This window comes from Chaetodon auriga, chromosome 19, assembly GCF_051107435.1.
Source record: "Chaetodon auriga isolate fChaAug3 chromosome 19, fChaAug3.hap1, whole genome shotgun sequence".
Taxonomy (NCBI): Eukaryota; Metazoa; Chordata; class Actinopteri; order Chaetodontiformes; family Chaetodontidae; genus Chaetodon; species Chaetodon auriga.
The window spans coordinates 12,024,450-12,041,614 of NC_135092.1; the positions used below are offsets into that span (position 1 = coordinate 12,024,450).

A 17,165-nucleotide genomic window follows, 5' to 3' on the forward strand; every position below is an offset into this window, starting at 1 on the left:
AGGTTGGCTTATTAAAAAATAATCAGGAGGAAAATAGATCCGGAGCTGTGTGATTTGGGGGAAAATGTGTCCCATTTTCTCTTGAACAGGATGATGATTTAAAAGCATCGAAACTCTGAAATCTTCTTGTTTTGATGTGTTTGAAGTTTGCTAACTTTGTCTCAGCGGGCTGTAAAAAGAGGCGGTGTTATATGGCATCATGACTCGGCCTTATATTAATCTGTGATGGCTTGTAAATCCATGTGGGCAGGGCACACGGTAGCTGTATGCATGCATGCAATAACCATTTCATTCATTCAATCACTTCTCATTTTATGCTAAAATACTGTTAAGGTTTCAAATTTAGTCAGGTTATCTTTTTACAGTAATTGTCTTGATATATAAGAGCAGGGAGAGATAAAACGCAGACACACGATGGTACAGTATCTTGAAAATTTATTAATGTGGGCAAAAAAAAGCAGTTGGCAAACAAGCATTTTTTCATGTCACTACAAAACTGTCAGCGAAGAAACAACCGACAGGAAAGCTGTTTCTTTCTTTTCCCTTTCTCGTTACAAAACATTTCAGTCAAGGCCTACAGAGAAAAAGAGAGAGGTCATTTATTTTCTACAACCTATGAAAGAAAGCAACAGCTCTACTCAGGCCAGAACACATTTCGGTCAGGTGTAAATCATGTTCAGTAAAAAAAAGTTCCTGAGTGAGAAACAAGCTTCAGTCAGAGACAAATTCATTGAATCCAACGACAGCTCAACAGTGTAAGCTGTGTTCTCAATAATCTCAAACACTGTTCAGAGGAAAGGTGAAACCAAAGGGCGTATGGCTCTCAGTACAGTACTAAGGCAAAGGAGTGCGACGTGAAAACAGTTCAGAAGTCTCTAGAAGACATGTTCCAAGAAATACACTTGAAGTGTATTCTCAAACACTACAGTGTCCATCCGTACCTACAAAGAAACACTGAAAGAGACGGGAGCTTCACAAACAGAAAAAACATCCTGGCAACTGAAATAAATAAATGATGGTGCAGGGAAGTCTTGTGAAATTGGCATCTATTGCTGATATTGACGGGAATTCTGAGTGAAAGTACTGCAGAGCCAGAAAAATTCCGTCTGATTACAGGCATGTGACAGCACACAGAACTCTAGTTTTATGCTAAGCTCAACCATCTGCTTACAGCCAACACATTTTGCATGCTTTTCAAGTAAGAACAAATAACCAAAGTGTAAGAGTAGAGAAGAGGAGAGGAAATGTAATCTTACCTCCCCTCAACTTAAAAAGACGAAAACTATTGAGCCTGTACTGCTGGGCGTTTGTTACAGCTGAAATGTTTGTTTTTCCATTACAGTAAACAGCTCTATTCAACCCCTTACATGTAAAATATGGATAATAATGGGGAAATAAACTAACTCAGGTGTCACTAGACCAAATAGTGCGTTGTTATACTCGAGGAAAAAGCATCTCATTCACACAAAACAGACACAAAACAAGGCCATCAAAAATACAGCTATCAAACCTCTTCATTACAGTACGGTAACATAGAAAACATGACAGAATACATTTCAGTAAAATACATTTTTAGAAATTTTTGTGCTAATAGGAAAATAGCAATACAAACAGTATCATGCATTTTCTTCATAGAAGTGTGGCCAAAAAGACATTTCTATGTGTATTTTTGGGCTGGCGTTGAGCAAAGTCACATGCATACTTAAGAGGGCATGAATAATTTAGACTGTATCAGGAAAATGCTGACAACCATGAAACATTTAACAAGTAAAAACACTGTTGTATCATAAAATAGATACTATTAACAGCAGCTCTAAATGATTTCTCTGAGCGCACTTTATAACAGAAACAGACCACATCAAGCTCACTGTTTTCATCAGACAGATTAGTGCACACATACGTGTATGTTTGTATTATCACTCATGTCAAACCGCATGTGATTCAAGGTTACTGCTCATTGGCAGTGAAGTGTTAACGTGCACACACAAATTGTAAATTTGGCCACTGGTTTGAATGGTCAGTTGGCTGATGTACAGTATCTGTATGCTGGGCTGGGGTTTCCCAAAAACATCTCCGTTGCAACACTGACTGAACTTTATATCTTTGATGGTCAAAATGACCTTAGCAAAGGCAATGAACATATGACTGTAAACCTCCTCCTCATTAACAAATACTCAAGGTTTATTCAGAGGCACCATGTGTTGGTTCCTTGCTTCTCAGCAGCATCGTGCGAGTTTGGACGGGAGGACGCGTGGTGGTAGCTGACGGCAGCAGTTCACTTCAGTTCACCTCATGCTTTTGGGAAACCGGGCCCGGTGTGTCTCAGCAGGCCTCCTTGGCTTGGCTTGGCATCTTGCACATCATCAGGATCTGCTTCAAGGCCTTCTGGACATCCTCGTCCATCTGTCCCTGAAGGTACAAAGCACAAGTTCAGTTTAATATGTAAAATTACTCTGTGATCACTCTACTGTGATTTAAAGGGCCAGTCCACCCAAATAAAAACCTTTGGGTTGATTTGTCCAGATTTTGAGATATCTATTCTTCACCACATTGAAAAATTACACAACAGACACAACGGTGTCCCCATAACTCAGGGGATGGAGACATTTCAAAAAAATAAATAAATAAATAAATAAAAATGGTATGGTGCCACTCTCACCATCCAGACATGGTAGATACCACGAGTAGTACATGATAAAATCCTCATTTAATATTCCTTTGAAGTTGCAGACTAATGCATGAATTTACCTGGACAGCATAGAGGAGGTGCATCCTGTAGACTGACACGATCTCATGGTGCTGCTTCTTTGACTCCTACACAGAAAACATGAAGTAAATACAAGATGTTTCAAAGCACAGTTCACTCCAAAGTGGGCATTATTGTGCATTCTGTGTAAGAATAAGGTGGAGAAAGCTTACAGCCAGCTGGTACTGTAGTTGTTTGATTTGTTGCTGCATCGTCTCCAGCTGCTGGTTTTGCTGCAGTCTCTTGGAGGGAGAACCTGCAGTGTAGGAGAGCTGTGATAGGCTGTTTAAGGCGTCCTTCAGCTTCCCCACCTCCCGTGACAGATCATCTATCTGAGAGGGACGCACACAAAACATGTAGTTGATGAAAGAGTTACCTTTAAGGAGTTTTTCCCTCAGTGCTACAACAGTGATGGTGCTTCTGCGGTGGCTACCATTTTCATGACTCACCCTCTTGTTCTTCTCTCTCTCTGAGGCGACGTGATTCTCCACCAGCTGTTTGAGCTGACACACAGCATCCTGGGACTCGGCCAGCCTGGATGTCAGCGTCTGGTTCTCCTTCTCCCTCGACATCACCAGCTCCTGCAGGGCCTCCCGCTCTGCACGATTCTCACGTGCCTGATGGGAGGAGAACGGGTTGTAAATTACAGGAGGGAAGATGATTTATAGTCGACATTGAAAAATGTTTTTATCTTACCCGGAGGACACCTTGTCTTCTCACCTTCTGCCATGCATCAGCAGCCTCCAGAGCCATCTCGTCCTGCTTCCTGAGGGCCCCTTGGAGGAGCTGCGTCAGATGGTTCACCTCGCCCTCCAGCTGCTCTCGCGTGGTCTCGTGCTCCACTCGTGAGACTGAATCATCTGGGATGACGTCTTTCTCTGCTGTAAGCCTTTTGGTGAAGCAGACAAGAACCAAATGGTGAAGTACAAGTATGTAGAAGTACAAATAGTTTGACTAGTGACCACGAAGTCAACTGGATCAGCCTCACTACGGTAAGAGAAATAATCTTGATATTAATATTCCTTTAGCTCCCACACAGTGGACTGTAAACAAGCTGTGGAGGAAGTAGAAGTATAAAGAACCCCCAAATTGTACATAAACACAGAATTTAAGTAAACACACTTAATTACATCCCTCCACTCCTTTTCTAATTGCTCATAAAGCACTTCAGAAGCCCCTCCTCCACCCAGCATCCACTGTAGTCTCCAGTAAAAGCAGAAAAAGATACATCAATCAACCATCAGTTTTCTTCCTCACCTGTTCTGAAGAGCCTCCACCTGCATGGACTTCTGGTGTAACTGCTCTTTCAGGGCCTCTGACTGGCTTTCCAACTCTTTGATGGCATTTCCCAGAGATGACATCACCTGTGTGTGGTCGGCGAGGGCCACAGAGCTCTGTGCCTGAGCTTCTGCCTCCTGCCTCAGCACTGAAATCTCCTCCTGAGCTAACGAGTGCTTCTTCTGTGCCTCAGCTAGCAATGTCTGCTGCTCCTCCACCTTACTGGTTAGCACCTGGACCTGTTGTTGCAGCTGCTGTTGCTCTGAGGAGGATGGTGAGGCTGCACCGCTCTCAGCCTGGGCCTCAGCTAGCTGTTTCTGTGCAGCACTCAGCTGACTCTTTGTTTCGCTGTAGGAGTGCGAGAGTTCCAGCAAGCGGCGCTGCAGCCCAGCAATTACCTCGTTTAGCTCAGCCTTCATTTCTTCAAAGTCTTTGGCTGCAGCTTCAACTGGCACTGTGCCCCTGAGAGCCTCCTAAACAACAAGAAGGAATAAATGAAAGAATGAGTGAAATGAAAGATGTGACATAGAGAAAAATGAGGGTCTGTTATAGTAGTCAGTGATGTGCTGTACAGTAGACTGAAAGAGTGAAAGAATAATTGAGTTACCATCAGTTCAGCATTGCACTAAATAATGATTAAATTCAATGCACAGAACCAGAAATATCATCTTTTTATATCCAGCCATTCTTCTTCCTTGTCAATACCTGGTGCCTGCATTACCCACGATGTAACTCCACCGCCATAAGTTCAGTCAGAGATTCAGGTGTGTTATGCTAGTTGAGGCCAATGCAGCCTTGAGGAGGCTAAATTCATTGGCTTTCACACAGCTCCCTCTGGAGTGACAAACAACTTCAAACAGCATTGTCTGCTATGTGCAGTCAACTGCAAGACCTGTGAACACACTTTGATGTGTCTCCTTTCAGTCCTACAGGAATTCAGTGAGAAGAAGAAGAAGCAGCCCATGCTTACCTGGAGCATCCTAATCTCCTCTTGTGCCTCCTTGTGCAGCCCCTCAATCTGTGCAGTCCTCTGTTCTTTCTCCATTACACTCCGTCTTTCCTCCTCCAACCTCCTCAGCGCCTCCTCCAGCTGTCTGATTCGTTGAGCAGCTTTCTCTTGCTCAGATCCCGATTGGACAAGCTGGGCCTTCAGCTGTTTAACTTCAAGTTCAAGTGTGGGTAATGTATGTCTCTGGACCTCCTGTTTCTCCATCACCTCACCTCCTCCCCTTCCCACCTGCATTCTCAGCTCCTCCACCTCCTCCACAGCTTGGTGGTATCTCTCCTGAGTATCTGTCAGCTTCGCCTGGAGCTCTGCCAGACTCTCCATCAACTCTTCCTCTCTCCCTTTCTCCCTCACGCTTTCATACTCCTCTCTTTCTCTGCCTCGCTCGGGTTTCAGCTGGGCCTGAAGAGAGCGGTTTTCCTTTCTGGTTTCTAGTAGTTTCATCTGAACGCTCTCCAGCGCCTGTCTCAACAGTCTGATCTCCTCTTTGCTCCCTTCTCTGCCTCCTTCACCCTCCTCTTCCTCCTGTCTGACAAAAACACTGCCTGAACTGTCTTCCCTTTCCACTTGGGCGGTGGAGGGGACTTGTGGCAGTGATTCAAACTCATCCTGGGTAGAGTGGAAGGAGGAGTTGGAGGCCATGCTGTCCGGACGACTGATCTCCTTCAGGTCCTCGCTGGCTTGGAGGGACGGATGTTTCTGTGAGGTGAGGGTGAAGAGTAAAAAGAGTTTAAAGTGAGGGGCAAGAGAGTTGTTTTTGAGACAAACTCGAAAAAATGGGAACCTCATTTTTAATTTCTTCTTTTTCTTTAAAATGTTACTTTTATGTATTCTTTTAACTTTCTACTGTTAATATATAATAGCTACATTATTTGTACATTGCCTCATTATATCAAATTAAAAACAGAATTCAAAAACATTTTGAAAAATTGGTGGAATGCTCCAAAAACACCTGTTTGGAACATTCCACAGGTAAACAGGTTCATTGGTAACAGGTGATAGTATCATGATTGGCTATGAAAGGTGCATCCTGGAAAGGCTCAGTCATTCACAAGCAAGGATGGAGTGAGGTTCACCACTTTGTGAACACATGATTGTATGAAGGATTGTCGGTAAACACAGTTTGTCTATAGATGGTTGCATTTTGTTTTGTTTTTTTTATGTTTTACACAGCATCCCATCTTGTTTGGAATCAGGGTGGTACAGTGTACCGCCCTCAACTTCAGTATGTTCGTTCATTGATTTACGGTTTAGCTCATGAGCACAAATGAATGGGTTACATACCTTCAGCTTGCCTGCAAGTTGCTGGTTCTCCAAAGTGAGAGCAGCAATCTTGGCTTGCAGAGCGGAAACCAGAGCTGCAGACGCTGTAAAGCTGTGTTCGACCTGTCAACACACACACACACACACAAACACACACACACACACACACACACACGTAAAACACACATACATTCGCATGCAGAGGCAAAAGGAGTGCAATGTTAAGGACCACTCTCTAGCGACTGAAAAACAAAACAAGCCATGACACGTCTGAAGCTTAAGTTAGGCCTCCTTCAAGAATGCCCAAGGTGAAAAAGTTCAGCAGTACACAGCTGTCTGTTGTCCGAGTGTAGTATCAAACCTTTAAAGCTACGCTGATGTAAGATTTTAACAACCAGAAAAACTTTTAGTAAACTTGTGGTACAAAGAAAAAAGTTATTCCCATCATGTAAAAATGTCAAGTTCTATCAAGCCCAAAAGTTTTTGAATTCTCTTCATCCAATTAGGAAAAACTTTTAGTTGGATTTGGCAGATGATCCATTTACAGTGCACGTGCTGTACACTGAGTTTTAATGCTCTTTTTCACAGTAAAAGCCTGATGTCATTTGCTTAGATCAAGTCTTCTGTTCTAATCACCACATCTGTTTTCAGGTCTGCTCATACGTAATATAAACACGTCACTTTAGCATCGTTTACTCATTAATCACCTTTGTTTCCAGTTCAGGAAAAGTCCCCGTCTGCTCCACCGTCTGCTTCAGGTCTTCGATCGTCTCCAGCAACATGTTTCTTTCCTCATGGAGCTTCTCAACCTCCTCTCTCAGCGCCGTTCCTCTAACCTCATCCTCCTTTGAAACGAGAAAGGGGAGGAGTGGCGGGGCAGAGGGAATGGGAGGGGAGAAGAGTGGAAGATGGACAAGAAGGTGAAAGGAGGAGTAAAAGGTGAGAGATGGAGGAGAAAGGAAAAAAGAAAAGGAACACAGGGAAAATGGTATGAAGGTTAAATTTGGCCGGTTGGTACATGAGATGCGACTGTAAAATAAATTCATTAGAGATTGAACGTCTGCCTGTTTGATGTCATGACTGAAACATCTTTCCACTCAGCATCTCTCACCTGAGGACCAATGTGCACAAACCTTGATATAAAAATGGCTTCTTTACTGCCATTTTGGGGTTTATTGAATATGCAAATGTGAAAACACATTCAACAACTGCACATATATTTATTCGGCTTTTTACTTTCCTCTGATAATTCTGTACACCTTATTCAAGTGTTTCTATTTGTTCGGTTTATTTTGATCTTACCTTGTAGTTGAATTTTTTGGGAGTGTCACTTTTGTTGGATGCAGGCGTCCCAGCGGAGGTAACGGCTGAAGGAGAAGAGGGTCCAGAGCTCTGAAGATGGATTAAGGTAGTTTTAGTTTGGTTCATTTTCCTCACAAACGCTTGTCATGATTTAGTTGGAAAGAAAAGACTTAAGTGTTAAAAACAGATGCGTGCACTATGTTCATAATCAGTTGGTACAGAAACACCAGGAACTGCAGTATGACTCAAAATATTAGTGTCCTGTTATGATAATTAAGTGGCATAATGGGTTATTACTGCCCTAGATATTTATATTAAGCACAAGTTAAAATCTGGAAACCAAATACAGATTAGTACATAAAGTAAATAAATATACTGCATGAGTCAAATGCTTTGTCATACTGATGAGAGAAAACTGACTGAGATAATAATAACATAATGTAATAATATAGAGAAACAGTCACAGACCAGACATGCATTAATATAAAGGGTGGCATACAGAGACTAGCAGACAGACACACAGACAGACATGCTTTTACCTGCAGTGGGCTAATAGGAGGTGGAGGTGCTTTTCGTTTTTTGGGAGTTGTAATCCGTTCATCACTTAGCTTAGCTACTTGATCATGCTGAGGAGCCAGCAAAAGAGATGGAGGAGAAAGGCAACGAAAAGAGAGAAAAACGAAAGGTGGGATTCAGTGCTGGTTAGTGAGAGGAGAGTCAATCAATGAGTTTTGTTTTCAAAAAAACAGCAACTAGAAGATTTTTCACAAGCTGAGAAATTTGACACTGACGCACTAGAAAAGCTGATACTAAACTACAGTCCGTGAGTTGAGCTACACAGCAGAAATTAAACTTAACTTGGATTTTTTTTTTTCTTCATTTTTAGCTCACTATGAATCACATAGTAGTACTACAAACTAATTTAGACTGTCACTGCTGATTGGTTGGTGTAGGTCCAGGTGTTTTGGTAACTTTGCCTGTTTCTGAGGACCTCTAAAGAAAAGTACTGAAAAACAACACTGGTTTCTTACCTGAGGACTTCTAGGAGACTTTTCATCTGTCAAAAGGAGACAAAAACAACATAAAAAAAATCTAATATATTAAATATGTAACAGTTTACACCAAACACAGACAGAAAAATAAAGTAAGACTAACAGGAGACCTCCTCCAGATGGCAGTGTTGGCTCGGTTGAAATCACAGCAGTGGAACTATCAACCACACAGAGGTTATGCGTGTGTGTGTGAGTATTGATCATGTTGTGGGGACAAAGATCTCAGAATAGTAATATTATGGAGACTCAACTCCAATCTGAGGGACAAAAACTGTTTCTCACAAGGTCAGCCACTAAAGATTAGGACTGAGGCAGGCATGTGGCATTTAAGCTTAAAGATACAGAAGTAATGAAAGTCAGTGCAGCATCATGAAGTCACAAAACATGGATGTGTGTCCAGGTAATGTCATCTTCTGCTTCCTGACTGTACTTTCTGTGTGTGTATTAACTCTTACCTGGGACCTGCTGTCTGTTCAGGGCAGCCGCAAGTGCAGTTTTGACCTCGACATTGCCCAGCAGCTTGGCGTAGTGGACGACATCGTGGCCTTGTGAATCTACAGCTGATAGATCAGCTCCTCGTTGAACCAGCACTTCAACAACTGACACGGCATTAGACTCGCTGGCCAGCATCAAGGCTGTCCTGCAACACGGAAAAGAACAAATAGTGATCACCAGTGTACCATCTCTCCATCATCCGAGAACATGAGGGTCTTACATCATACCACTTCCAAATTCTGAGTGTGACTGTTCGTACCTGCCGCCGTTGTCAGAAGCGTTGATTTCAGCACCACAGTCCAGCAAAGTACTGCACACTTCAGCATGAGCGTGCTTGGCTGACAGCAGCAAAGGGGTGAGTCCATCCTTTGAGAGAAACAGACATTAAGAACATTTGATATGCCTGAAATGATCCTATGGAGGGCCCACAAACCAGCATAACACACACCTGTGTAACCTCTCTTGTGTGACATGAGGATGTGGGCTTAGGCGTGAAACATGGCGAGTGTCTGTGTGGTGAGAGAAATCTCAGATCCACGTGAAAAGGGAGTGAATGTCTCCTAAATGAGTTTCCCAGCAGATAAACAGAAAAGCCAAAAGTTGTTCCATTTTTTTGAGCGGCGTGGCTTTTGGGAAATCCCCAAAATGATATATTTACAGTACAAATGAATGGGCTGGCTCAGCACAGTTTATGGCCCTGAGTTAGGCAACTGGGTCAGTATTTCATGCAACATAGACAAGCCGCATTTTTCACCAGGACTGACAGATCCTAACCCCAAGCATGACATTTAATCTAACCTTAACCATCTATGACCTAAATCTAACATGAACATTTGATTGGCTGGGCTCGTGGAGGGTGGCATACAGCTTGGAAGGAGCTGCTGCCTACGCCATCTTCATTACATTAGAACAACAGATAAGGAACTCAGTAATAAACTATAAATAGAAATTTCCACAGGTTATTTATATTGTTAAAAGTGAAAGAAAGTTAAAAAAAAAACAAAAAAAAACAAAGTCATGCCCAGCTGTAAAAGAGCATAAGAAACTGTAAAGTGTGTCAGCATAGCTTTGTGTTTTATATTACAAGGCTGCTGCTTCCACACACCACAGAGAACAGAACTATGGTGTGGGTTCCTCTGAGCTCTGCTAAAGACTTTAACAGCCCTGCGTCTGCTCGGCTCGGTCTGCGTTCCTGCTGAACGGTTTCTGCTCTGCAATCTAAAAGACAGACCCGATTTTTTTCTCAGAGTAATAGATTCAGTGTCTGTGTGGGTGCATGCGAGAGCACAGGTGTATAAATGCTTGCTTTTTTTTTTTTTTGTAACTCGCTGCCATCTTGTCAGTTTAAAAGCCAGGATTCCACATTTGGGCAACAAGGCCTGAATATACAGATACTCTCAAACAGACGTGTACACAGACAGCTGCAGACACCACAGACACACAGTTGTTCTGTTTATACAACTCTCTGGAGTCTACTTGGAGGACATAGACGTATTCTGTAGCCTGTGTCACAACATATTGGATGTCTAACACAATATGATGATGACAACACTCCCAATGGGACAATGTTTATCTAAAGTGTTACCCAAACATGCATTGAAGGAGTTTAAATTGACTTTGAAACTGTAACTAGTACAGTATTGAAGAGAGCTGGAGTGTTTTTTGGATTCAGCCTCTATCACATGAACAACTGGACCTTCAGGGTCAAACTTTAGCAAACATAACAGAGCTTCTAGTGTTTATGATGTTCTTCATCTTCTCCTCCTTGTGCAATGAAAATGTCATCGGCTGACCGTGTAATCTGAAAGTGAATATATCATTTACTGTTGTTTTATGAAAGAGTTCTAGTTGGGTGGCAATGAATTTGTCAAGCAGACAGCTCTGACCTGATCATTTCAGCGGTGGTGACAGACTGCTTTAGAAAAGGCTTTTTTTTTTTTCACACCATCTCTTACTCATAAAAAATGAAAAATACTGAAGTGGTCATTGTGCCAGCTCTCTCACTGCATGTGCTGCTTAACGGGGAGTAGAGAGGGATAACATAAACCAGTGGATCTCAGCCTTTTTAGCATGCGCCCCTGGAAAAAGTACTGCCTCATCACATGTTGCATATGTCAATGAGAAGGTAAAACTGTCCTCAAAATAAAAAGGAATCATTGCTAGAAGCTCCATCCGAATACAGCTGAACCAGTTCAGTACTGGTGGAAGTCAACACTCACCAAGCTACTTCTTGGTATGTGAATGTCCACTGGACCAGCCTAGAAACGATTCATACCGGTTTAACTTTTACCACACTGCCTAGAATACACGTGCACACTGTCATTTTGTCCTGTAGAACTCTTAAATGTCCAGTGTGTGAGACTTGGGCGGATCTGTTGGCAGAACATGGCAGAAATTGAGGGGGGGTTTTTTAACATTTGAGCTTTTTATAGCTACAGAGGGATCTGGTCCTCTTCCACAGAGTTCGCCATGTTGCACCGTCACCATCATATTCAGTTGGTTGCAATCTGCAAACTCACTGCTATAAGCCACTACCTCCTACACACTGGTCCTTTAAGGCTGCACTTCACAGTCAGACTACGTATATTCCACAAACCACAGGACAACATGAAGAAACCAACAATTCCACAGCACTAAACTTTTATCAAGATGTTCCCCCTGAGTGCTACACAACATGAACGGCTAAGCTGACCGCTAACAGTTTGATCAGAATTTAGTGCTTGAGAAACGTATTTCTATCCAACTGAAAACATAAGGAATCTTTTATCCTACATATTTCCACTGTCTCTGAGCAGAATTTAAGTTTACTTTTACTTGATTTTCTATAAACATTCTTTGTCTGACACATGTAAGACCTGCCAGATGTCCCCCTGTTTCTTTCCGTTTCTTGCTGTGTGTTTATTCAAGTCAAATATAGATCAGGTATAGATATTTGTTACAGCCATGATGTATGCCCGAGGCTAACCAGCTGCCATGTTCTGCTCAGCACAGAAACAGAAATATGTTCCAGACGACTTTGTGGTCTTCAGGTTATGTCCACTAACAGCAGAGCACTAACAGAACTGCTCCAGTCTCTCACACACACACACACACATTTGCAGATGATTACGGCCCTTTCGTCTCACATGTATAGAACCGAAAACATACGAGTGTGGAGAACATGTAAATCTAAATTTTGCCCATGCTGGTTAGAGTTTCCTTACATGCTGCACTCTAACCAGCATGGGCAAAGCATCATTTTGCTTAAAAAATGTAAATTGTTAAGGAAGAAATACTTGAAGACCACATGTAAATATCACAGAAGAAAACTACAAAGTCCGCTTGAGCTGCAGTTGTAATAATTTCAGAAACCCTCAACTTTAGCTTTAAAATCCTTACAGGTTATACAAAGTGGCAGCATGAACCAGTTTCTAAAGCCACAACATACAACTTGTTAGAGGCTTAAACAAGCATAGGGCGGCAATAAATTTTAATTAACAATAACATAACATCTTTACATGCAGGCTAAGGGATCACTGTGTGTGTGTGTATGTGTGTGTGTTAATCTCCAACAGGCCAGCTGTGGCATGATAATAAAAAGGGAAATAAATGGGCAACAGATTCTCTTCTCCATTTCTCTTCTCTCACTTGCTCTCTTTTTGTTTTACACACACACACACACACACACACACACACACACACACACACACACACACACACCCCAGTTGGGTTAAAACCACAGGCATGGAGCATCACTGCAATGGAGACCACATGTCTGCGGCTTGAGAGCAGAGTTCCCACAGTACACTGACCCTCTACCTCACACACACTCACACACACACACACAGACACAAACACACACACACAATATTAATCAATCTTTAAACAGAGGACAAATCAAAGGAAATGTCAGGATCCTTCATATTGTAGATTTACAGCTGTGAGAGACAACTGTAGTTATTCTACTTCTGCTCTCTCAAACTAAAAAGCACATAAAGGGATGCAGACAAAGCTATAATTAGGCAAATAAGATATCTGACAGCAGATCGAGCATCCTGTTGCAAACACAGGAACTACAGACAGGTAAATCTTAAAGACAGGCCAGAGCTGACAAACAGTGGTTAACCTTCTGCGAACAAATTCCTCTCTGGAAATTACACAGTAGAAAGCGATATGAATGAGAGCTGAATGGTGCATTTCTGTGGTCTTCCTGGGGTTTCAGAGCCTCTTACTATCCTGCCAGGAAAAATTAGTGTGGGAAAGAAAGACTGGAAGTAATAATGAAAGCACATACTGCATCTTTCACGTTGATGGGACTTTTGAGTTCACACAGCAGTTGGACGGTCTGGATGTTCCCGCTGGCAGCTGAGGACGAAATAAAACAACAATCAGACAAGGAGAGGAAGCACACAGGTGTCCACAGATGTCTGGGTGGTCCTTGACTGAATTTAGCAAGAAATGTCTCTCATCTATCTCTAAAAGACCAAATTAATCAATTATGACTGGACTGTCTACTTTCTTTTTCATTAAGATACACAGCCAGGCTTATGGTGGCTGAAGCATAGCAACACGACATTCGTGAGCCATTGCCTCTACTTTAAAAGTGGAACATTGATTAAAAAAAAAAAAAAACAGAAAACAGACAAATGCTAATTTACCTAAACAGCCATGTCAACTACCACCAGCACTCATGAAACAGTGATGATGTCTGTGAGAATCTACTCATCGCTCATCAGCTTAGTGAGTATTATGGGAACCTTTGATTGAAACAAACTGAGAAATCACATTCAGTCACTTAATTCCAAACAAAGTAGATGATTTTATCTCAGCTTAAACTTTATCTCACAAGATATTTTCCCACGTCCTTGTCTAAGCAGACTAATCTTCAGTAAAAGCACTTTTGTTTGATTAACTCTCGGCACACTGAGATACTTACCAGCGTGATGCAGAGCAGACTTTCCTGAGCTGTCTGCAGCATCGATGGGACATTTACTCTGGAGCGGAAACAGAAACATATTAGACATGAAAATCAATGTTACACATGAATTATGAATGATTATGAAGGATGAGTTCTACTGTAAATATGAAATACATTTCATTGTTTGCCGTCCATTAATCTGCCATGTCTTCTGCTAAGTATGAAATTCTCTCCCTTTCCAAAAAATGTGCCTGGCATCACAAAAATGTGTCCAAAACATTCTCAGAATACATTTCATGCTGCTTTAGAGCATCAGCGATCGTGTTAGAGGAGTTTACTGGCCGAGGAGTTGAAACCTTTGGGTTTAAAAATCTTCTTGGTTTTGGTTTACCACTCGTGCTTTACATAGTTTAAATGTTTATCTGATTTTAGACAACTCTGTGAATCAGCTGGAAACACACACATTTGCATCAAACTACACATCACAGCATGCACATGTTTTAAATTCTTTCCTACCCATAGTTTGCTAATAGTGGTGGCATTTACATATTTTAGGAATCATAGCATTATCTGTTGCTAGCCCTACATCCAACTGTCATTGGACAGTCACCCAATTAACAACATCCTGTCAACAAGCTGGCTTTATTTGGTTCAATGTCCTGCCATGTAAAGACAAAAAGGTTTGTCAGGACATTGCTGTACAAAACAGTTTGGGGCACAAAAAGGTGTTTAGAGCTTTAAAACTTAGTGCTGTGTGTACAAATAGACTTTCCTGGATGATTGACCATGCATGCAGGTGTGTGTTGCTGATATGCTGTCATGGGATAGTTAGGTCAGCAGTTCAATGCAGGAGCAAGGTATGTGTGTGTTTAACAAACAAAGTGAGGACATTTTTGGAAAGTGAGGACTTTTTGGACGTCCTCAACAACTCACAACAAAGGGCTATTTGAAGGTTCAGACTTGGTTTTAGGGTTTAGGTTAGAGTTGGAGTTAGGCATTTAGTTGTGATGGTTAAGATTCGGACAAGAGGCTAAGAAATGCTTTATGTCAATGAGGGTTCTCACAACGATAGAAGTTCAAGTGTGTGTTTGTGAGTGTGTGTCCTCCTGCTGAGATCTGCTGATCTGCGCACACACAATCAGCAGACTGAAGAAATGAATCAGTGAAACTGTCTGGTTTCAGACATCTCAACAGAAGAGTGGGACTATTCAGAGTCTGGGTTTCATCCGATTTGTGCTCCTGCTTTCACACATTCCTTATTTGCTGCACTAAGTAATGCCTCCAAGAGGAAGTCCTGCTGGGTGACTGGATGCTCTGCCATTAAAACATTCTTTCTTCCATATTTCTTGCACTTTTTGTTGTGCAACACATATTGAAAACATTTCACTGTATCTAAAATAGTGTATAGCCACTATATTAAAGCAAACACCATCAAGTGCATTTTCACTGTGGGACCACATAGAGTGTAAAATGCTTGGCTTGATCTCTTGCAGTATGTTGTTGTATTATTGGTCATTTGAGTGCATTAAATATGACAAAGCAATTTTAGTGATCCACCTTACCTGAATAAGCTTTTTGCAGCACTCAACATGATTGTTTTTGGCAGCCAGGTGTAACGGATTGAAACCTGAACATAAATCAAAAAAAGCCCTGAGTTAGGATCTTCATTCGGACAAAGAATTCAGTGACTAACTGGATAAAATCAATAAGAAAACAACCACAAGAAAACATCTTAGCAGTGGCAGCAACATTAAACATTCTGCTCTTCTATTTACCGTATTTATTGAGAAAAATGATCATATTTATGCAGGAAAACATTTGTTCTATCACTACTGAATATAACTACAGTACATACCTGCAGCATCAGTGACTGACAGGTCCACTCCATGGGCCAGGATGACAGATAGACAGTCTGTCTGACCGCGCGCAGCTGCCACATGAAGACTACACACACCCAAACCAAAGAACAAATTACAAACACAGTAATTGTTAGTTAGAAAAGCACAACAACAGAGATGTTTGTAAGACAGCTTCTCTTTCTTTGGTGGTTTTCAGAGAAACACTGAGGATCTCATGACATGGGAACTGAACTAGTGAATAAAGTCATCACAAACACTTTGTCTGCCATCCTATGAAATGAAACTGCCTTTCCGTACCAAACAGCACTTTGAAGGTTGATCCCTCTCAGTCTAAACGAAGTAGATCACATGAAAAGGAACAGTTCAACATGTTGGGAAATATGAAGCTTCAGTCAGCAGCCGGTTAGCTTATCCATCTTTTCTTATCTTTTCCATTATGTCGGCCAGGAGCGGTGCTTGCTGGAGACTTCACTGCACCCAAACAGTACAGCAAAACCACAACTTATAGTTTTTACACTTAACTGTCTGCTTGTGCGTACAACCCTGAGTCCAAAAATGTTGGGACGCTGTGTAAAACATTAACTGAAACAGAATCTTACAATGTGCTACACCTTTCAAAGAAGTTTGGTCAGGAGCAGCTAAAGACTGGGAAAGTTGTGGAATGCTCCAAAACACCTGTTTGGAACATTCCACAGGTAAACATTGGTAACAGGTGATAGTATCATGATTGGGTATGAAAGGGGCATCCTGGAAAGGCTCAGTCGTTCACAAGGATGGAGAGAGGTTCACCACTTTGTGAACACATGATTGTATGAAGGATATTACTACGTGAGCTCAGGAACACTTCATAAAACTGTTGTCAGCAAACACAGTTTGTTTACAAATGATTACATTTTGTTTTTATTTCCGTTTTTCACAGCGTCCAACTTGTTTGGAATCAGGGTTGTATGTGTGCAGCAGGCAATCAATACACTCCTTTCCAGCTCAGCAAGCATAATGAAAAAACACTACACATGCCCAGCGTTCCCCTTGGTGTGTGTGTGTGTGTGTGTGTGTGTGTGTGTGTGTGTGTAGGTTACACACCAACACACACTCACAACTATGCCCACATGCCTTTCAGTCAGGTTTTATCACCATAGAGATACTGTAGACTCCTCCTTTGTGCATCCTGAAAAGATTGGAGTGTTGCGATCCCAAACCACCACATTCATTGTGATTTACAAAGGCTGTGAGTCTGCATCTGCATGTGTTTCTGTGCTCCCGTCAC

The 17,165-nt window shown here is 41.9% G+C and overlaps 1 protein-coding gene across 2 annotated transcripts in view; it reads right to left on the reverse strand.

Annotated features, from left to right (window-relative positions):
- Positions 1–418: 418 nt before the first annotated feature.
- The window catches only part of rai14 (retinoic acid induced 14), a 39,938-nt gene continuing 23,191 nt past the window's right edge, over positions 419–17,165 (reverse strand). The window contains exons 4-21 of one of the 2 annotated variants that reach the window (XM_076757593.1): positions 15,895–15,983; positions 15,602–15,666; positions 14,058–14,115; positions 13,416–13,486; positions 9,402–9,508; positions 9,103–9,287; positions 8,627–8,652; positions 8,135–8,221; positions 7,596–7,685; positions 7,001–7,138; positions 6,315–6,416; positions 4,995–5,729; positions 4,004–4,497; positions 3,467–3,635; positions 3,196–3,363; positions 2,920–3,078; positions 2,749–2,814; positions 419–2,409 (exon numbers count right to left, since the gene is read on the reverse strand). In XM_076757593.1, the coding sequence (XP_076613708.1) occupies positions 2,323–2,409; positions 2,749–2,814; positions 2,920–3,078; positions 3,196–3,363; positions 3,467–3,635; positions 4,004–4,497; positions 4,995–5,729; positions 6,315–6,416; positions 7,001–7,138; positions 7,596–7,685; positions 8,135–8,221; positions 8,627–8,652; positions 9,103–9,287; positions 9,402–9,508; positions 13,416–13,486; positions 14,058–14,115; positions 15,602–15,666; positions 15,895–15,983 (2,896 nt within the window). In that variant the 3' untranslated portion in view covers positions 419–2,322. The remainder of the gene's footprint in view (positions 2,410–2,748; positions 2,815–2,919; positions 3,079–3,195; positions 3,364–3,466; positions 3,636–4,003; positions 4,498–4,994; positions 5,730–6,314; positions 6,417–7,000; positions 7,139–7,595; positions 7,686–8,134; positions 8,222–8,626; positions 8,653–9,102; positions 9,288–9,401; positions 9,509–13,415; positions 13,487–14,057; positions 14,116–15,601; positions 15,667–15,894; positions 15,984–17,165) is intronic. The other variant, XM_076757594.1, reaches the window with a different exon arrangement.